This window comes from Scatophagus argus, chromosome 11 (assembly GCF_020382885.2).
Source record: "Scatophagus argus isolate fScaArg1 chromosome 11, fScaArg1.pri, whole genome shotgun sequence".
Classification (NCBI taxonomy): domain Eukaryota; kingdom Metazoa; phylum Chordata; class Actinopteri; family Scatophagidae; genus Scatophagus; species Scatophagus argus.
In genome coordinates this window covers 18292908-18315733 of record NC_058503.1, presented here as the reverse complement: position 1 = coordinate 18315733, position 22826 = coordinate 18292908, and the positions used below count along the sequence as shown (strand labels likewise).

The following is a 22826-nucleotide window of genomic DNA, read 5'->3' as shown; positions in this document are numbered from 1 at the left end:
GCGTGTGTGTACAAAATACCTTTACAGAGAGCCAACACAGCAGGTGGATGTACACTTGTTATATTGTGGAACTTGGATGAATATGATGTATGTCACACAAAAAGTGACTTTAAGTGTGTGCGTGTGTGTGTGTGTGTGTGTGTGTGTAGAGGTGGTGTAATGTCTTTGTTCTACAGCGAGCACAGACATTAGCAGACAGCACCAGATGGTGGGCTAAAATGAGACAACGGAAGAGGGGGAGGAGAAGATAGACAAGATCCTTCCATCATTTCATCATCATCCTTCTCCTGCTTCCTCTCCGTTAACACCAACAAGCTGGCGTAAAGCTTCACATCAAATAAAACAACAACAACAAAAAAAAAAAAACTCCAAAACTGTAGCCGTATCACTGTTAAAAGTCAGTCGCATGTTTTGTTGCTGTCGTCATTATTTCTTGGACTGAAAACCTGGAGATGTGCAATTTTGTCCTCAGCAAAGACTGACAGAAAGATAAACTGAAGCTGGTAGCAGAATAACTTGAACAGAGTATGAGGGATGATTGTTTTTTATTACTATAAGAAAGAAATAGCAAAGCTAAATTGTGTCTTTAAGTGATCATATAAGGCTCTCAATGACTTTTAATTAGTTAAGACTAATCAAGGAGGCAAATCTTCAAATTAGAAACTAACAGCAAAGCGAGCAAAGATACATAACCAGACGTCTACATAACCTGTGGTGGTTTCCTGTAAAATGTGAAGTAGCCGTGATGAGGGTCAGCACCAAATCTGAAGCTGTAATATCTGCTAAAAACCAAGCTAAAAACCGTGCTGCTGGCCCTAGTGATGGACTTGAGGTATATGGACGAGGGTCCAGACCTGTCTGAACATGACCGCCCTCTGCAGCAGAGAGAAACCTACAACTAATGCTGTTTATGTAAAACAAACACAGTAAAAGTGGGTGATGTGTGATGATGGCATCAGGCTTATGCTTGATTTTGAGGTGTGAACACTGAAAGACGGAGTGAAAAACGCATTTTCAATACTTCTTTTCAATAGTCTTTCTTCGCACTGTTATACCAGAAGACCAAATTAAAGAGTTTGGTCTAGACCTGCTCTATTTGGAAAGTGTTATGGGATACTTTTGTTGTGATTTGGCTCTATATAAACAAACTGAATTGAATTGTTAACCTAAAGTTTGTATTGTATGTGTGAGAGGGGATTTTCAGGACACATGGAGGATGGAAGCCATTTTTGTTACATTCATCCGTTTTTCATCCCGTGTTTACTGGGAGCGAACGTTTAGCATCATAACTTTACCTTTTACATTTAAGCTTCCATGTATGACCAAAAGAAACCGAAAAACCAAACAAACTCATTTCCCATATCCTAATTTTTGTTTTTTTTTTTGTTGTTGTTTTTCCTCTTCCTCCTGGACCAAACTGAGGTGAAACACACACACAAACACACCACCCTATAACGCATGTAAAAATGTCTATCAAGGAGTGCATTCAGAGCTGCACTGTGCAGAACGGCAGAATACTGTTGTGAATGCTCAACAAAAGCCATCAGCCGTTAATTAGACAGAGGTGAATTCTACTGGGTTATGCTGTCAGTCAGTCTATTGATTGAAATACTGCACATATAAAAAGTATGAAAGACAATGTCGACAATTTCTCTCTCTCACTCACACAGAAACTTTTATCAAAAAACACCAGAGTCTGAGTGAATTCCTGGTTGCATTTTCTGATTTCCCAACTTCTTCCTCAGTCTTAATATCATCATCCATCCACACACACATCATCCACCTAGAATGATGCATTCAAGCTGAGCTGAGCGCGCCTAGAAACTGCAGCTTATCCATGTAATTTATCAGTTTTGCGCACTAAACTGCAATGAAGAGTCAAACCATCCATTTTTCATACTCATTCTTCACTTCAGGGTATTGCTGTTGGAGCCTCATTAGTCTGCCTTTTGTCCAATACATCTTTATACATCTTTCCACCACATTTGTTCTATTTTGTCCAGACATAATTTGCATTCTCATTCATTTAAATTCAGCAACAACAGCGGAAATGTCAGTTCTAACATTTAAAAAGTGCATTGGGACATCCCCAGCGACATCAGCAGTACAGAAAACCCAAAAAGGTACTTGACACGCTGCCTCGGATCTCTGGATATCTGCAGTCAACGTCAGAGCTGTAATGATGCTGATGAGGCTTCATGATGTTCTCATGAATAATAAGCCGGTCTTTGCACTGAAGCCATCTGCATTTGCTGTGCAGTTGCAGTCAAACAGACATTTAATTTTTCACTTTAATTTCTCTATATTGATGTTTAAAGTCACAGTGCTTGTATCTTTCGACTGCATATACCCAAGGCATTGTTTTTTTTCATTGTCCATGATGAAAAGAATAACCCCATAAACCGAGCAAATGCAGAACTAAAGAAGAAGAAGCATTAAAGGCCTTATGGGCCTGTATTAATATGACTAAGCAACAAACCACTGTGCATTTCTTCATTTTTTAAGACATACTGAAACAGGAAGAATCAGTCTTTAAGGTTGGAATATACTGAGCATATAGTGGGGTAGATTAACAATACGAAATACAATTCATCGCATACACACATCATACACAATTGCAGGCACACAGCCATAAAGACTTCACAAACACCAGCAGTGTCCTTGAATCGTTGCTTGACTTAAGCAGCCCTCTAGACAGACAGAAACAATTCAGAGAACAAAACTTTACCTATGGGAGACATTTCAGTGTAGTTTTTATGCAGAAGGACAATGCTCAGACATTTATTTTCTTGCTGTGAATAAGAGAGTGTGACTGAGTGAGCATGTGTATGAATAATGCCGGACCAAAGGGAGGTCGGTTTCCTGACTGCGTGAGTCGTATTTTGCTCTAGTATGCATTTGGTCAACTTGTATGGCAATTGGCTCAAGGTTAAAGTGTGGCAAAAGACAAAACCAACAAAAACACAGTGCAAGTTAAACAAATCATCAGGGTAAAATGAACAGAGTCGCTTCGCTTCTTGTGGCTGTCACACCTAAACCACGGCAGTAGCTTTCAGTACTTCTTCATAGGCTGCTGACTGGCATGAAGTTTGCCAAGATGGATTTTTGTATTTCTGGTGTGATCTTGCAAATCAAGCTGCCTTGCAATGTAGGTTTAATTGTGGCCTGAAAGAATAGAACAACCACAGCACGTTACAGATGTGATTTAAAATTGTTTTAAAAGCTTAAACCAACAATTACATCCATTTGCTGACTGTGATTCAGAAAGCAATTTCATGGTAAGTGATCTGTTTGAGCCCTATAGGCTAACTGCAAATCATTTCACAACCACAGTAGGAAGTATGCATTTCAACATCTTTGCGTGGGGGGCTTTGTGTGATCATCAAGTCAGTTAAAAGCAGCTGTAATTTGTTGTGCTTATATCACACTTTGTATACATTTTGAGAAAAGGCTAATGTTTCTCTGCAGTTTACTATAAAGCATCTTGATGAAATGGCTACCAAGGTAGCTTTCGTAGTTCGCTATGTAACAGTAAGGTGGTGAGAGCTATAAGAAGTACTGCAGGAGTAGAGAGGTTTGAGTGAACAGCACAGCGTGACAAGTGGAAGTTTTCAGCAGCACTTGGTCAGCACAAAAAGACAACTGCCATGGAGTTCAGACATGCACACACGCACACACGGAGAAATTCTGAACTAAATGCAACACTCATGAACGATTGTAAATGTTAACACATTGCTCCTTTTCCTGTCTGCAGAAACAGAATTTCCTATGGGCCTCGGGGTCACATGCATGTGTCTTGTGTGGAACTTCCTGACGACTGTTCAGGAAACCTCAGTTGATAAGAGCGGAAAGAGACACAAAGGGAAAAGAGACACAAAAGGCAACATAAAAAAGATTAAATACAGTGAGAAATGGAAAGAAAACCGACCAACGACATGAGCGATGGGCGGAGAGGAGAAAAAAAGTAAATTGGGAGAAACATGGTGGTCTTATAATATTAAAGAAAGCAGGTCAATTTAGCGTAGATGAATGCATAAGGCAAAGTGGATCCTCAAAGTTAGAGGCCCAAGTGCATCAGTTTCCCAACACTTTCTGTGACAGTCACTGCTGGGCCCGTGAAAAAACTCCTAAGGTGCGTTCTGTTAATATTACGAAGGGCAAACACGTCATCAGCTGCAGCGTAACTAGCAGATCAAAGTTTTTAATAATAACATTTATTCCTTCTTTCTTCTATTGTGACATCAGAGTTGCAACAGGTAGTCGATAAATCACTCAAAAGTTATCTGCAAACTATTTTCATTACTTCTCAAACATTTGCTGGCTTAACCTTCCTAAATTTAAGGATTTGCTGTTTTAGTAAAATAAAAAAAAATAGTAAAAGAATATTTGGGTTTTGAACTGTTTTCACATTTTTGATATAGACTAAACAATCTTGAAATTAATCGCCATAATGTAAATGTCACTGTTGTTTTCTTCTATGTAGTGAAGAATAAAAAAAAAAATCTAAAAAAATTAATATAATATAAATTTGATAAATTTTGCAGCACCACTGATCATTCTCAAGACACTTACAACACCTCAGCGAACAAACCCTTTCAGAAATGAGGATGACAAAAAGAGCTGCAGACCTGATGTACAAATGTGAAAGCAGATGGGGAAAAAACACACTAAAAAAGTAAGGAAAGCCAGTCATTGTGTTGAAGAGCAAATAGCAAAAGATTATGAGACTGTGAGAAAATAACAAGAAATTTAGAAAAATATGTTACTAGCGCCTACAGTTGAGAAACATATGAAGAGAGCTATAATTAATACCAATGCATGTTTTTCATGCAGAGCCAGAAGGTAAAAGCATGAAGAAATAGAGTAAAGGTGAATAAAGTAAATGTTTATTAATCAATGTTGAAATTCAGCAGAAACAACTTGGCACGGAAAGACAGGCACAAAATATTACCAATATCAATGTGAGGCTTTACAATGGGTTCTTTTCACTCCATCGGAATGGAGTTCTTTAAAACACTGCATTACGTGATTGATCGGTGAGTTGAGGAGAATATTCTCGGACAGGGAAGTGTATCATCTTTCAGATTAGTCAGATAAAGCCCTTAATGACATTTGGGTTCAGGTCTATAAAAAGATGCCTTCCTACAGGCTGCTGAGCTGTGCATCATCCAGGCAAGCCTGTTGATTGGACCAAAAATTGCAAAATTAGAGGGAGCTGAAATTTGAAAAACAGCTGTCCGCCTGTCTTTCTGGATGCCATGTTAGAAAAATGAGTAAAGAAACACTATTCTTATAACTGGCCACTGACTCGACAGCCAACCAAAACAGTCTTGTTTACACCAAAATAAAGCACTGTGATTGGCTCTTACCATCTCTCGGGGCAGGAACATGTCTTCCTGCCGTTGAACCACGAGACACACGCTCTCTCCTTGACGCGTGCTGCGTAGCATACACACCAACTCCTCTTGGCCAACACCTGTGATATCCACACCGTTGACCTACACACACACACACACACACCGAATCAAGACATCACAATCACCAGCATGACTATAATTAGTTCTAATGTTCCTTTCAATGCCTCACATTCATCTTCTTGCACTCTAACAACAGTCAAGATACAGACATCCTGAGACGTCCTGTACCTCAAGTATGCGGTCTCCAGACTGCAGGCGTCCATCTTTGACAGCAGCTCCACGTGGCAGAATGTTTTTGACAAGAATGGGACCAGGACCATGGACTGAAGAATCTCTGGTTACTACAGTAAAACCAAGACCTTCCGAACCTAAACACACATGCACAGATATACAAACACACCCAAAGAAATGTGAATAGAGAGGTGAGGTACAAGGTAAGTGTAAGTTACAGTCCCAGGCAATCACAACACACTAACATCCTGTATGGTTGTTTATTCCTTGCCTCTATATTTGTCTACCACAGGCTTTGGGAGCAAAATCTCTTATCCATCCTCCTACACACACACACACACACCTTAAACTACTCCTGAGAATTTCAACAATGTTGTTGACTCAGCTCCCGACTACATACCGCAAGTGTGATAATTTAAAGCCTTTCAGAGAATGAGTGTGTGCTTGCATGTGTGCGTGTGAGTGTGTGCGCGTGTTTGTCGATTTAAACCTGTTAGCTATAGCTGGTGCTACAGCATCTGCAGGTGTGAAGGCTTTGAAAAAGGGTTCAGGTGTGGGACAGAGAGGGAGCAAATAACATGAGGGAGTGATGAGGAGGAGGTAAACGAGGAGTGTAACACACCGGAAACATGAGAGCAAATGTTGTGGAAAGACAAGTGGTTAAGATTAAAATTGTACTCGGTGATAAACACGTACAGACATAACTCGTGTGACTCGTGTGCGCTCATAAACACACATGCAACAAAAAAAGACCACACACACAGACTAGTTGTGTGTTTTATAGACTTCATTTAGTCTGGTCTTTTTAGCAGAGCCAAGTCAGCAGTTTGGCCCAGTATGAATTCATATCAGCAGAAATGAACAGATCAATAAAGACTTAATAGACCCTGAAGAGAGAGAATTAGGAAGATGGAGAGAGGAAGGGTGAAAGGAAGGAGAGTCAGCCAGGGAACAGAGAAAGGAAGCTTGATGAAAATAAGCACAATGCTGGTCGAACAGGAGGACAAGAAAAGTGTCTCAATTATATTCATTCAGACAACGGAAAGAACTAAAGAGGGTCAATAACGTACGTTCAGAAAATTACACTGTGAAAGCACGAACAAAGGAAAAATAAATAGATAAAGAGAGCAGAGACACTGATCAGAGTGGTACACAAACACAACATGTCAATTCATAGCGTTAACATTAAAGCACAGCATCTCTGACATCCTGTATAGACAAATCAAAATGGGAACAAAATAGGCACAATTTGCTATCAAACAAATGTAGAGTTAATAAAAAGTACAAAAGTGCCTCCAAAATGTACTGAGTGGAAGCTTAAAGTAGCAGAAAACTGAAATACTCAAGTACAAGTACCTCAAAATTGTTGTGCTTCATTACATTTCATTGTTGGTTATTCAAAAACATTTTTAATATTACTGGAAAAGCATATCTCTGGAAATATTGATTAAAAGACATATTGGTCAACTCTGTTTATCTAAGGCATTAAATTCTTCTGTTGTAGTGTTATTAAAATTATACAACATAATAATTTGTGAATTTATAATAAAAGACTTGCAGTTCTCATTCCTTTAAAGTTCATTGTGACCAGTAATAATTGTCAAATACCATATACTGTGATATTTTTTGAGAAAAAATCTCAATGTTGCAACTGTACATTTACATTAGCCATGACCTGAGATCACTTGACTGTGTATGTGTGAGGTTCTGGTTCTGGTGCTCCTCACCTTTCTTTAGATCGATCCTCAGTCTTCTTCCTCCTCTCTTATTGGCCACCAAGTTGGAGAAGGCAGAGCTTTTCTTCAGGAGGGGGCTCTCACTCCTGCCCTTGGGGCTCTAGGTGGAGAACGTGGAGCGTTTAGGTACATTTCACAGGACTAAAACACATTGAAAGGTAAGACTACAAGAGCAGACGTCTACAGCCGCACAATATTTTAAACGCCCCATTTGCGCATTCAAATTGTCCTAATTTGTCATCGTTTCACTTGATGAATCGAGCCACCAAACACACGTTATTAAAAGTGACAAGGCAGTAAGACATAAATTCATCAATGCTTCACTGTGCACAAACTTGAACAATGTATTATTATGGAGGGAGAAATACTGCGGAGGCCTGCCAAAAGTTTATGAAAATGTGCTCCAGTATCTTAATTACAGAATCAAAGATGAGCACTTGGTGTATTTGAATTTTTTTTATTAAAAAAAGGTGATAAGTAGCTGTTGCTAAGAAACCGTTGCCTCTATGCCAGCTGTTTTACAAATGTCAGCCATGTCACCATGGTGATGTTGACATCACAATTAGATGTGTTTGAAAAAGAAAGTCTTAATAGTCCTAGGAAAAAAGCGGAAACCCAAATTAAAAAAGTGTGGGAATGATGCTGCTTGGACAAACTGAACATATTCTGACAGAACTAAAAGTCAAAAAAGAAGCTTAAACTTAAAGTACATAAGAACACAGTATGTATAGTGTGCATGCAAAGACTCTAATTGCAATGAGAAAACAATTTGGCCCGAAACCATAAACTCATTTTTGATACCTTTAAAAAATGTTCAGTTATTTAAAAGCTCTCGGCAAGGTAACTGTACTTGTCATATGTCTGATATCACAGGCCGACTCGGAGCAGACTAACTTACACTAACAGTAGCTTCCATAGGGGCAGCTTCCTCTGCCAGCCGTGGAGCTGCATTCTCGGAGGGCTTAAACATGGGTTTGGCTTTGACAGGTGGCGGGGGCTCTTTGATTTTGATGATTCGTGGGCTGCTGTCAGGACCAGAACTGTTGCCAAACAGCTGACCAATCAGACTCCTCTCATAGCGTTCTCTGTTAGAGGAGGGAACTACTTCCAGACGGACAACTGGGGAGCGCATTGCCTGACGGAACACTTCCTGGGCTCTGGGAGAGACAAAGAGAGAGAGAGAGAGAGAGAAAGAGGAAGAGAGAGGTGGGTGATTCGTGTAGAGGAAGACAATGACAAATTAAAAGAGTTCCAAATAATTGCTAATTAGTATAAATGATTTATGATTTCCAAAAAAAATGTAACAAACCGCAGCATATCACAGGCTCATATATCTTAACTAAACGACTTTAAGTGAGTGTCAATTCCAAGACTAATGAGTATCACTGCAACTAACACCTGTTTTCGCTGAACCCAACTGAAATAATTCAATGACACACGCAAATCTTTGTATTTGAGAGGATGGGACTCACCTAACTTCATCTAACTAAATCTAAAGGAAACCTTTTGATAAATGTTCAGTAGGCCAGAAGTCACGTTACACTTAAGATTTGGGCATCTGTGCAGGCCAAGCAGTGAATGTGAAGACAAGCAATGACTGGCTGATTCTTACTGCTTGAACTTATTTCATTGCAGATGCTTATGTGTAACGTCTGACACAATATATATGTCTGCAATGTTTGTTTTGTTCTCCGACCAAAGTATGTGACACAGTGTAAGCCTTGTGAAGCAAGACAAACTGCAGAAAAATTTGATACTTTGGTGACGCCAAATCAAATCAGATCAAATCAAATACTCGAGTTCATTACAACACACAGTATGAACACTCCCGTCACTGAGAATTTCCCACAGCTAGTAATGTACAAACTAAATTATGCATTAGCTTATTTAAGACCAAGATGTGTGCCACAGCCATTTGTCAGCTGTAGTTCATTACCATCCAAGCTACTTACATACTGTATACTTTTGTCTGTTTTTGTTTTAATAATGTTCTTTTGGTTCACTGTGTCTGTGGCTGTTTATCTTCATAAAGTGAAGGCAGGGCAGAGCAGGAGATGCAACACAGAGCCGTGACACCTGTACAGCAGGCCATTATAATATCATGATCTATAAAGAAGACAATTTCGCAGAGAATTAGTTAATATCAGATTATGCTAAGTAAATTAGAAGGTCCATTGTGTCAGAGGCGATTGGTGCCCACCATCATTCACCTCGGATAACCAACCAAGAAAATCCAGTTTATTTAAATTTTATTGGATTACATTCCTATTATTTCCCGCCTGGATTATTATTAGATGTATAATCATCATAATGTTTCTGTAACTGGAGACTATGTTTGGAAAGTCATGTATGAAGGATACGCACATTTTAATACATTAGATATGTAATACTCATACTTAAATTTTATAGTAATGTCAGAGAAAGACTTACAGACACAAAACCGGTGATAAACTGGTATTACAAGGACGTTTACCTCTTAATCACCAGTGGAAATCAACCATGCTTGAAGTGTAGGTACTACACATTTATGACCAGTTGAATTTGCATCGTTTAATACACTAAACTCCTGTGTCAAATTAGGTTGAAGTGCAAAAAATTAAGTATACTGCAAATGATTAAATCAAAGATAAATCTTACTAATTTATGTGCATAAAATCTAAAAAAAATTGTACCCCTCATAGTCATCGAGTACTAAGCAACAAATTCATATTATTCCGCATGTAAACCCAAGGGTCAACTTCTGTGAGTAAGAACTGTTTCTAAGTAAGTGTGTGTTTTGGGAACATCTCTTGTTCGCTCCACTCAAAAAGGATTTGCATACTGAAACCATTAAACACACTCAGCAGTCGAAGCAAATGTGTCACACCTTGCTGAATGACACTTGTAGTGATTATCATTGTATTAAGACCACAGAACAGAACAATGAAACAACATGTGAAAAATGTGTGTGTGTGTGTGTGTGTGTGTGTGTGTGTGCGTTGATGTCTGTAGAGGGACCATGCTGCACAGATGATATAATTATTGTTCCTGATTGGACAACATGTGCAAGCACATTTGTGTAAAAGAGATATTCTAATTACGCAGGCTACCTCAATACAGCTGCCAAGTGGGGACAATGGGTTTGTGTGTGTGTGTGTGTGTGTGTGTGTGTGTGTGTGTGTGTGTGTGTGTGGACATGGCACTCAAAGGGATCAGTGGACTTTCAGTGGCCTACTTACACATATTTCACTGGACCAAGCCACAAATCTCAACACACCTGCCATGACAGAACAATGCTGGCAAGATTGTATATCTGTGTGTGTGTGTGTGTGTGTGTGTGTGTGTGTGTGTGTGTGTGTGTGTGTGTCTAAGATGACACTCAAACTTGTCAATGCTAAGAAATGGCTCATTCACAAGATTAAAGACAAGCTTGTTTTATTCATATTGACAATTGTCTGCATTTGTTTAGTGTACAGGTGAAAACTCTGTGTGTGTGTGTGTGTGTGTGTGTGTGTGTGTGTGTGTGTGTGTGTGTGTGTGTGTGTGTGTGTGTGTGTGTGTGAGCGTGTGCATGGGAATATACACATCTTTGAACAATTGGTGCAAACCCCCGTCTGGTGATAATCCATTTACCTACAGTACAGCATAAAATACCTCACATATAATCGTATTACCACACTGAACGCTGGACAAAAACCTATTGTGTAGACTGTACAGACACTGTAATGTGCTGTAATCATTGTAAGATACACATCAGTCCTTGTAATCTGAGGCAATTGTTTTTACAGGTGTGTCTTTTCTCTTTTTTCATGCTCTGCAATCATGTTACAACCTCCAAGTACACTCAAGTACTTCTTTTCTAGTGCCTCAGTGGTACAGTAAGCAAACGCTACTGAAAAACACAAAGACGGGCAAAGGCCAGCTTGAGCAGACATGCACACACAAACACACAAATGAATTTGGAAGCGACGCTCTCCAAACATCTGCCAAGTGTCTTTTCTGCTGTTCTCTGTGACGGCAGAGCAACAGTGATATAAGCCCCTCCAACAAAGGAAAAGGAAACAAGACACGCAGGAGCAAAAACAGCAGGGAAACAGAAAGAAACGACAGACCAGAGCTGACTTCAAGTGGTTTTAGACATGAAGTATTCTGCTGATACACACATTTTGGGAGACATCCTCTAATATGCATTTCATTTATTAATTTATTCTTCCCCAAGACCACAATAAAAACATTTTAGGTTCCCATTCAGTTTTTCTGAATTAGACAGAAACCTAAATCCCTACATTAATCTAACATACGCTGCATTGCCAGGTTGGAAATTTGTATCTGCACTCACATTTCTGCCATTTCACACTATTTATGTATTTTAATATTAACAGAATATCAAAATATGAGAATTCCACTATAATGTAAAATGATTAATTTGAAATATTGTACAGACAGCCTCATTCATATCGCTCTCTATTATCTAATATACGACATGATTAAACTGATCTCAGAGACTCCTAGACCCATCATACACAAGCAGAGTCACACTCACTGGCTAAACGTCTTTTCCATGAGGTCGGTGTTGTTGATCTTGACGATGCACTCATCCTCTTGGAACAAGCCCTCCTTTCTTGAGCGACTTTCCTCTTCCACTCCTCGAATGTACAGACCAAGAGACCTGAAAAATGGAGTGAGCAACGAGAGATTAAGGAAAGGCTCCATCATTTACTCTGCATACAAACACACACACTTTCTTAAAGTGACTTTCAGTGTGTGTCCCAGAAGACTGATATTTCTGACGGGGTTGCCCACAGAGACTCTCCATATGGATTACTTACACACATCTTTGTCACATATATCCCCTAACTGTCTGTTTGTGTGCTGTTGTGGATTTCTATCAGTGTTTTACATGATCCACCTTTAACTGCTAAAAGTCAACCTGGGAGCACAGTGGTAGCAAGATTAGACAAGCACATACATAAACAGTATAAGGTGAGCAGACACGTAATAAAGGGAAAAATATAAATGCTTTCAAATGTACAGACAGCCAGAAAGACGGTAGGCATGACTGAAAAGACTGCATCAGGACCGTCTGTCCTCAGTGCTGCTTCACCAAAACACAGCTTAGAAAAGCAGAGCTGCAAAAGGATAAAAAACTAGGTTAAGAGGTCAAAGGGATGTTGGAAGATGATGGAAAGAAATGGCAGAGGTGTTCAGGAAAGGACAGAGAAAACAAAAGAGAGGGAAAGGAGAAGAGAGAGAGACAGAGAGGAATTTAAGGAGGAGATTGGCAGGGTCAGGTGAGTCATGAGAACAGCCATAAAAACTCATCCTGCTTTCCTTTAGGAAATCCCCATTTCCTGTCTGACTGTCACAGTGTGTGTGTGTCTGTCTGCCATGTTCGTGATTAGGATGTTTGTGGTGCATTTCGTGAATGTAACTTGTTCTGTATGTGGTAAACAGATTTTTGAGGTTAAAGGGCAGAATCAGGGTTTGCACAGATGGGTATTTGTTGTTTCTGTGTGCATGTATTTCTGTAAGTGTGTTTGCCTGCGTGCACTCAACTCACCGTCCACTGAGCGACGAGCAGTAAGGGACCACATGGATTCCCAGGGGACTGTCCTCTCCCAGGATCTCCACTGTTCTAGTCAGGCTGCACAAACACACAATAGAACACACATACACGCCACACAAAACAAACCACAAGGGAGGAAAATAAGAAATGTAATATCAGTGTGCTGAAATACAATACAGGTACAAGTTCTGTCACATTAAAATAAAGGGCAGCTTGGATTTTGCACAACAACTGGAAAATAATGTTGGTGCAAATGTTGGACAAGAGGAGTGAGTATAAAACAGGCCTTTTGCATACTTCAAAAATGTACTACTCTGCTGCAATTGCACAGGATGAAGAATAATCAAGATCCAGATCTGAGACATATTAAAGAATTTTGTCTGGTATTTAAAACGTGGGCAATTAATTTTCTGAATCCCTGTGGGAACTTAACTGGCTAACACTAGTCTGTTGCCCCTGATTAGTCTTTAGTTTGCTTCAGAGACACTACGTAATGATTAACTACCCAGGGACGAGTATGTGACATACGTACAGGACAGAAAACACGATGACGGCAGAGGGGCCCCAGCAACAAAACACAAATAAACATGCTAACAGAATTACAGGTAAGGTCTCATACACTAACACAGGTAGCCATTTAAATGAGGCAAAAAAAAAAGACTTGACAGTGTGTGTCTCCTGAGGAAAAGTTTGAAAAGCACCATCCCCATCACTTTGCATGTACTGTGCTAAAAATACTTTTGTTGTAAAGGACTTAATCCATGTTGGTGAACCCAATCCTTAGAGAAGGGGGTGCAGACAGTCTATTCAAAGTCAACCAAACTACAGACTGTTTGTGTGTGTGCCAGTGTGTGTTTGTGTGTGTGTTTCAAAACTTTTCTGTGCCATTCATCTTTATGAGTTCCCTACTCTCTTTCAATCTCTCAATGTCTTTGTCTAGTTTGGCTTATTCAAGTGTGTGTCTGCTTTACATTCTGTCTGTGTTTTAATGTGTGCATGTTTTGAAGTGTTTGTTTGTTTGATTAGTTTATCTATCAGAGCACAGCCATTAATCCTCCCCTGACCTTCTCACTGCTCCCTGTGTGGTTTTTTTCTAAGTGAGTTTGGCTGAACTTACTCTCTCTCTCTCTCTCTCTCTCTCTCTCTCTCACACACACACACACACACACACACACACACACACACACACACACAATGTCTGCTCATTTTGTCTTCCATTCTCTCTCTCTAGACCATCCATCCATCCTAAACCCCTGTGAACTGATAGCAGAACTGATGCTGATAAACTCCAGAGAGAGGGTGGTTGATGATGGCTGGTGGCAACAGGGGAGAGATGCAAAGTGCAAAAGCAAGTTCCCCATCTCCCTTTGTCTCTGACTCACACACATACACACACACGCATGCATGCACGCACGCACGCACAAACCGACGCTGATGCCTCTTGTCACTCAGCAAATTTGAGTTAATCCAGACAATGGGAAACGAGGGACTGCAGGAGAGGGGACAAATGGAAGGCAAGGACAGACGGTGGAAAGACAGAAAAGGGAGAGTGAAAAATAACAGGGAAAACAGTTTTTGAAGCAGGATCAGTCATGTGGTCGTGAATGATCTCCTGCTTCTTGTTTAACGTTGCTTTATCATATTACAGTTTGTTATTTTTTTGTATTTTAAAGGCCCATCTAGGCACAAGCATAAAATGTTGCTCCAGTTCCATACTACACATTTATTCTGACAATATTTACAGTATCATGTTTACTGCAAACTATAAAGATCAGCAAACAGTAGATAGAGCATACAGTTGTTATGTAGTATGGATTTGGGACCAAACAGAAGAGTTTACAGATATGGCACTTTGAGCTAAATGCTAACATGGTCACAATCATAATCAAACACATGGAGATAAAGCAGGAAATGTTTATCATGTTCAGAAACTTAGTTTAGAATGTTACAGTGTTTAACATTTGCCAAGTAGCAGTAAACCGAAAGTAGAGATAAGGTTAATCTCATTAGTTTTGGTCATGAACAAAGGTATTCTAAATAATAATAATAATAATAATAACAAAGTTGAACTTGACAGTGATACAAATGCAGAAGTCAGGGGACCATCAGTGTCATTAGAATACATTAATCTGGTAACCAAAAATAAATAAATAAATCAAAAGAAAAAACTGGAGAAAAATAGATGAAATCAGCGAGGGAGAAAAAGGGAAAAGAAGGTAGGAAGTGAGGGAGGTATAGAAGCGAGACAAAGTGAAATGAAGAGAGGAGGATGCACTGAATTAATTAGACAAGGCTAATGAATGGCATTAATATGAGAGGAAAAATAACATCCACCCCTCCCTCCATCCCTTCCTGCTGCTGTGCCTCTGATCTCTAACACTCCCACTAGAACACACACACACACACACACACACACACACTTGAGATCCATTTGCGTTTCTTTCTTTCTTTCTTTTTTTACATTTTTTGTGTGAGATGTTTGACAGGCTGCATCGCTGCAAAAAATAAAGTGGGGGTGAGAGAGTGCCAGAGATAAAATGGGTGAGACTTCAGGAGAGAGAGAGGGAGGGAGAGAGGGAGGGAGGGATCTCAATGAGAGAACAAGAGACAGAGAAAAGGAGCCAAATACACAGAGTGGGAGAGGAGCAGAGAGAGATGAAGAGAGCAGGTGTTCTCTTTATTCACCTGCCACTTCACTGATCCTCGCAATGAAAGACAGAAACACAGAAGAGAAATAACAAAAAAGGAGGATGTGCATTACCAAACCACTCTCTTCCTCTCACCCTCTTCTCATCTATCATCTCCCTTTCTCTCACCCCGTTTCTCCCTAAGCTGGACTTCAAAGTGCAGAGTACCAGATATGTAGGAAGCAAAGGGAAACAGCAAAAAACATGCAAAACCGCTTAAGGTCACACAAATTTAATTTGTGAAATTACTATTATTGTGTATTACATTGTGCAAAGTATAACGAATATAGACAAGTAGCACCAAAACACAGCAGAACCGAGACTTAAACTGACCATCTGTAAATGCGATTTGAGAAACTTAATAAGGTGAGAGAGGTACAAATAGAAAGATCAAGAGGAACAAAGGGAGAAAGCAAAAGGAGGAAACAAAAGAAGGGAATGGGGGAGTGATAGATGAGTGGAAACAGACCCAAGCGACTAAAAACAGTCACAACAGGGATCCCAGCTGTTGATGAATGCAAGTATGTCCCAGAATAACATATGAACAGACTCCGTTAACCCCGGGAAAAGCCATTTCACATCCAGTTTGTCTTGTGCATCCAGTGGAACCTATTTACCTTTTCACCTTCCAGCTCCTAAAACACCTCCAACACACACACACACACACAGCACCTTATTTCACAAAGAAATATAATATGCTTGCAATGCTATTTCAATAAACCCATTCACATTAAATCTGTTTCTCTGTATAAAAAGTCCATTTTGATTCAAAGGGAATGAGTTTTCCAGCGACCGTGCTGTGTGGTTAAAATTACGATGAGACATCACTGTATTTATAAGTATAGCTTCGCACTCAAAGGTGCACTCGCACACCAACCCACACACACGCACACACACACAGAGAGGGCCACACCTTGCATAGAAACATACGTATTCACTTAACATATGCTTCGCTGGTCCAATATTTATGGCTGCTTTTCTCTACTCATTTTGGACTTCTTCGCAATTTCAAGGATCGTTTGCTCGACCACCGCAAAAAACATTACATCACTTTTACATTACTCACAGCTGAGATGTTTGTGGTGAGTGAGGGTGTGTGTGTGTGTGTGTGTGTGTGTGTGTGTGAGAAGTAAAACTTCTTGAGAACATCCAACAAATGTTTTCTATTTACTCCACTGAAATGTACAGGACCATAAGGCACAATAAAAATACTATTATCAACAACATTCTTTGATTCGCTCCGTTTCATTCAAATGTTCACGTTAGTTACTTACTTATGAGAATGTGTTTCTCATAATTCATGTGACAGGGCTGTGTATAAGTGCGCTCTAATCTCCGTGCTCTGTGGGTGCAGCTGGTTGCTATGGAGAAAGTCTAAAACAGCTCAGGCTGAGGTCAGACATTATTCTCTCCACATCGCTCTCTCCACATATCCTCCACAGGTTAACTACACACTTTCTTATTTTTAGTATTTACGAATAAACCGTGGATTAATTGTACACCCGTACGGACCGGTTGATTTCAGAAGTATAAAGTAAATCACTGTCCATTACCAGAGGCTCATGCTGTCAAGCAGAGCAGCACATTGATCAGTGATGTAACATGATGTAAGCCACTTTCTCAGATTTACAACCGACCCCTTTAGCTTCGATCCAAGACCGCATGTGTGCAACTTTATTGTTAAAATACTAATAAGACATTGTCAGAACAACATTCAGTTGTTTTAGAGATTCCGAATGCTGAAGTTAACATAGCATTCATATCTTCTATATATATAGACACCACATGGTGGACCCACCCCGAGGTCTCCAAGGTGAAAGAGCCATTAAAGAGACAGGAAAAACTTACACTTTAAGAATCAATACAGCAATAAAACCCCACTGATTTCTGAACTCCTTTCTTTGCATTATTATTAAGAAATATTAATGACTTGCTACTAGAAGCAGCAGATGCAAAAATCTTAATAATCAAACTCACGTCTGACTCTGATTACTAGTAAACAGATTCACAGGAGCTCAGTATACTGTCCCGTGTTTTTAACATGTTTGGCAACGGCCCGTCTCCAATCTGTGTTTGAATGTCTAAGTCGGCCCCCACACCCCCCTGCTACACACACACATTCGCACGCATGCACACAGACACACACACCCACAGGAGACACAGGGCATTCTGAAGCCCTAACACTTAATTAAGCAGCACTCATTAGTGTGTGTATGTTTGTTATGTGTTCACTTGGGTCCGCCTGCCAAAAAAGAAAAAGATGTGCGTTTGTAGGAGTTTATTTTTAATTTAATTTAATTATTTATTTTTTTTGGCCATGTGTGTATGGCAGTCTACACATGTCTGAGTGTGCTGTGTGAGTGTGAGTTAGGACCCTGACCCTGTTTTGGCAGTCTTTTGTACTGGGCTAATGATGGAGCTTCTTTACACTAACTATTTCTGTAATGGCCTTGATCTGGAGTAGAATCCATCTTTAATGAAGGGAAAGTAGGACACAAACACGCATATGAACATCAATAAACATGAATGTAGACAAACACACATAGGCAAAAGCCTGTCCTCACAACTACATAACATAGACAGGTGGACTGCAGTACAAGAGCTACAATCACACTCACAGAGTCACAAATACACTGACCTGCCATTGAACGAGTGTTTGCCTTGGGGTCGGTCTACCCCTGCTGGTCTCTCCACAGCGGGACTGGCTGCCTGCAGAGGAAAACACACAGAACACCTTCCTGTTAGTCAGTGAAAGGCATTTAGAGACAATAAAAGGAGCAGAACAAGCTCCAAGAGCACACTCAAGCTGTCCTAAAGTGAAGGATTTAAAGGATGTACAAAAGAAAAACAAGACAAAAAATGCTGAGAGACATGCGGATGGTGATGAACAAGCAGAAAGAAATGAAAGGTTGTGAATAAATGATTAAGTGGAGGAATTAGGGAACTGCCTGTTCTAATGTCAGCTTTAACTACACTACACCCAGTAGAAAATCCTGAGCTCAACAAGTACATCGTTGTAATTTGAAAGACAAGAGGATACACAAAGGGAACGAGTGATTTGATGAGTGAAGTGATGAGTGGAGGAGCTGCTAAATTGACGGATGAATGATGTACAAATAGCAATTAATAAGTGAAGGCAAGAAGACAGTGTTGTCAAGCACTAATAAATAACACTGTCAACAGAGAAAAATGGAGAGGGGTGCGAGGAAAAGGAGTACAAATGTGAGCCATGGGAGATGTAATAATTATTTTATACAATGACATGACACGAGGCTTGCATGAAGTGTGTGCGTGTGTGTTTTTGTTAAGTTACACAGAGAGGTGAGCCCCACAGGGACGAGGTTACATGTCCAGCGGTATGGGGATGATGAATCATCTAAAATTCAAAATGTGACAAGGTCTGTGTGTACAAATTCTTGTGTGTATGGCAACACACACATTCCCATCACTGTTACTCGTGTCTGTGAGTGCAGAGTGTTAGCGCTGTATAACAAAATATCTGAGTTGCATGAATTAGACACAACAGCCGTGCAACAAGTCCTACCAAAACAACACTTTCAGACATTCAGCTTATTTATTTATTTCACTTTTTTGTGACTGTGAAGAAGTACTGATCTAATCGGTCTGTAGAGAACAAAGTGTCACCTTTTGGCCAGCGGCTTTTTCCACTTGTTTCTGTTTTCCAAAGCAAAAATCACTGAGAGTTGCTTTTATCTTTCTGAAAATGTATTTTTTTCTGCTAGAAACCAAACTGACAGCAATAACTGCAATGAGAATTTAAATCCTTCATGATTCTTCCCAAACTTAAACAAGAATTACGGTACAGAAAAACAACATCTACAACAAAATTTTGCCTGCATGTAGCTCACATAATGTTGAGAGTGAACTGCACAACATACTACCCTTTCAACATATCCCCTATATTCAACACTTTACAATGTAATGTGATGCAACACATCAAAACCACAAACTGCAAGCACTGAATCACCACCTCCACCACAGTGCAAAAACCTGAGAATTAAGGTCAATTAAATTAAGCATTAGATATGCATTAGGATTACAATTAATAAACTTTAACTGAAATTTGTATTGATTTAAGTGTAAATAACCTGCACTATGAGTTTTTTAAAAAAAAAATAATTAGAATGACATTATAACTGTGACTGATCCAAGTGTTGGCCCAACTCTGATCACCTTTAATAGCTGACTAATTTCAGTTCACTGAAAATAAAAGCCAAATAAATTACACATAAAGCATGCTGTATGAGTATGAACTGGGCCAAATACACACTTCTGACCCATCTTGATCATTATATGAGAACATAAAATAATCATAATTACACTGAATCCTAATCTACTTATGTGTCTCATGTTCATAAGAACATGTGGATATCTGAGCTTAGGCGTGCACTTTAAGTGTACGTGTTTGTGTGAGCACATGCAGGCAAACACACGCAGGTCAATAAGGCTCGATCTAAGTAGTGGGTCTAATGGACTCTAAACATGACCTTTAACCTCTGACCCTTCACCCTGCTGCCATATGACCTACGCCACCTGTCAGAGACTGAAAGACAGGGACGGAAACTGGGGGGAGCAAAAAGCAAAACAGAAGAGTAATGATGAAGAGAGAAAACATGAGGAAGATGTCAGAGAGATGAAGGGATTCAGGTGACAGACCGATGAGAGGAGCTGGGTAAAGGTGAGATGAGACTCGGCAGAGAATGACAGACTGCAGATACTGGAACAATATATTTTGGATTTGGTGGCTTGGAAATCAATTAGTCTGGCCGAGCTGCACATGCTGTCATGTGAGCTTAATTACAACAAGATGACAGGTAACATTAATTATCCTAACCTCTTTGTCATAACAACAGCCACTTATACATTAATTGGAAAGTCTCTGCTGCTTAATTGTGTGTCTCATTTAATAACTGCTCGTAGAAACAGTCTCTCTCTCTCTCACTCTCTCTCTCTGGACGAGTGGCATAATAATTACAGGCCACCAACATATGTTACTTACCAGAGGGTAATTTAGAACAAGCAAATGAATCTGAATACATAAATGCATTCTATTATTAATATTAACCTTACAATATCATGAAGTTATATACACATTTGTTGAATGGTAAGCGGCTTGTGACCTCTTGGACCGATTACACATTCAAAACTTTCAGCAGATGCAAAGAGTTAGCAGCTTATGCCATAATTATGGCTGTTATTTTCATGTAAAGTCTCAATTATGTAATACTTATAATATTTTTTTAATATTTTTTTGACTTTAGAAACATGGAGCATCTGTAATAACGTTGATTATTAAAGCGTTAAAGCTGTAAAATTAATTGGAAAAAATGGAAATCATAAACTCTCAAAAATCCAACCAGTGCAGACAATCATTTCAAGGCACTGTCAGCCAATCGTGCTTTTCGACATGAGAAGTGAAAGCTCACTAGAAGTAATGATTGAACGGTCGGAATTTTTTTTTTTTTTCAGAGGAAATCAAAAATCTATCCATTAAATGACAACGATTTATTAGAAATATATCACGGACAAGTGCAGAGGGAAAAATAATGCATTAGACTCCGACCTTGGACACCTCGATCGATACTTGTGAGCGTTAGGGGCCATCCAAAAACTGGGGAACAGAGAAGCAGAATTTCCATTTTAACTCAATGATGGATCATCCTTCCGTGAATAACTGCACTTATAATAAATGGGTTGCAAGTATCGGCCATTCTAATAATTGCTAAAAGTGGATAAAAAACAGTGAACTATTAGTAATAATACTAATTAATGAAAAACCAATCAAGCTAAGTGTTTTCTGAAAACACACCCAGAGTGAGTATGATAAATTAATAGTAATACATGTGGAAAGTTTGTGTTGATCTGTATGTTGTGTTGTGTTGTGTTGTGCCGTGTTGTGCAGGCATGAGTGTGCGTGCAAGTGATAAACTTAAGGTAATCCTATCTTAAAAATATATTTGCATAGGTGGCTGATGAATTAGAGTGAATGTGGGTTTTGGTAAATATCGTGTCAGAAGCCAAAGGAAGTAAACAAAAAAAATATTTATTTAGTAGAAAATTTTTCTCTACTAAGTAAATTTAATTAATTTGTTCAGAATAACAATGAAAACTCTTAAACATGTGACTTCCTAACAGACTCAGTAATAAAAGAATTCATTAATTAGAAAATAAACACCATCCACTTCCTTCAAGCAACAGTGGTGCGACCACAGTCAAGTTCCTGTCATGTTACGTCACTGTTTTATACCTGTCACATTCACCGGCATACTCAGCCAAGTTCAGTTCTCTAAGTGCACACTTGGACACTGAGTACAGCAGAAACCGGAACAGGACAGGACCGGAACAGAACATGCAACGCACATTCATATATAAGCTATGCATATCCAGCATGCACATGCACAAACATACAAAACAGCTGCACTTTACAAGCGATGGAGGAGGATGTAAATTCACCTGTTCATTTTAATTAGGGATCAGAACAAAGTAGAGCGAGAAAAAATAAATCATGTAGAGAAATTAAAAATAATCTGATGTATCAAGAGGCACTGATCATGACTTATAATTGCATTGTGGCTCTCATGAAGTGACTAAAGAATCCCACCCCTGCTTCACTGACACACATACAAGCAGGCTGACAGCACAAAAGTCACAACACACACACACACATGGATGAACATGCACATAAGTCCAAACACCCAGGTGTAGTGTGATAAATACATGCTGTGATGCCTTATTAGCCCCAGCAGTATACAGGGCAAGAACAAATACTCCCAGTCTGATTAACACACTGTGATTAACCTGTGTGTGTGTGTGTGTGTGTGTGTGTGTTTGTAACTGACAGAGGGAGAGAGGTATTTTGTGGCTTACTGTACTCATTTGTGCCTGGCATTTAGAATGGAAGAGCTGCACTAGTAAATCTTTCTGGACTGAGATTAAATAAAGACAGGGGACGGAGACGAGGAGAAAAGACAGAGAGAGAGAAGAAAGACAGAGAATTACTGCAAGAAGAGTACTTTCTTCCCCTCATCGCTCTCACCAAAAGGCCAAGTGACAATTTGAACAATTACCTAGAGCCATTACCTCCATCTGAACCTGGCTGGTTGAAAAGAGACAGACCTGTGAGCGAGTGACTAAGTGTGTGAGTGAGCGTGTGTGCGTGAGCGTATATACACATACATATGTGTGTGTG

At 39.5% G+C, this 22826-nt stretch overlaps 1 protein-coding gene across 2 annotated transcripts in view; it reads right to left on the bottom strand.

The window, feature by feature from the left end:
* Window positions 1–22826, bottom strand: part of pard3bb (par-3 family cell polarity regulator beta b) — a 167326-nt gene that overhangs the window by 101115 nt on the left and 43385 nt on the right. For both annotated transcript variants that reach the window (XM_046404893.1, XM_046404894.1), the window contains exons 5-11: window positions 18255–18325; window positions 12924–13007; window positions 11907–12032; window positions 8283–8541; window positions 7376–7484; window positions 5646–5785; window positions 5370–5498 (exon numbers count right to left, since the gene is read on the bottom strand). In XM_046404893.1, the coding sequence (XP_046260849.1) occupies window positions 5370–5498; window positions 5646–5785; window positions 7376–7484; window positions 8283–8541; window positions 11907–12032; window positions 12924–13007; window positions 18255–18325 (918 nt within the window). The remainder of the gene's footprint in view (window positions 1–5369; window positions 5499–5645; window positions 5786–7375; window positions 7485–8282; window positions 8542–11906; window positions 12033–12923; window positions 13008–18254; window positions 18326–22826) is intronic.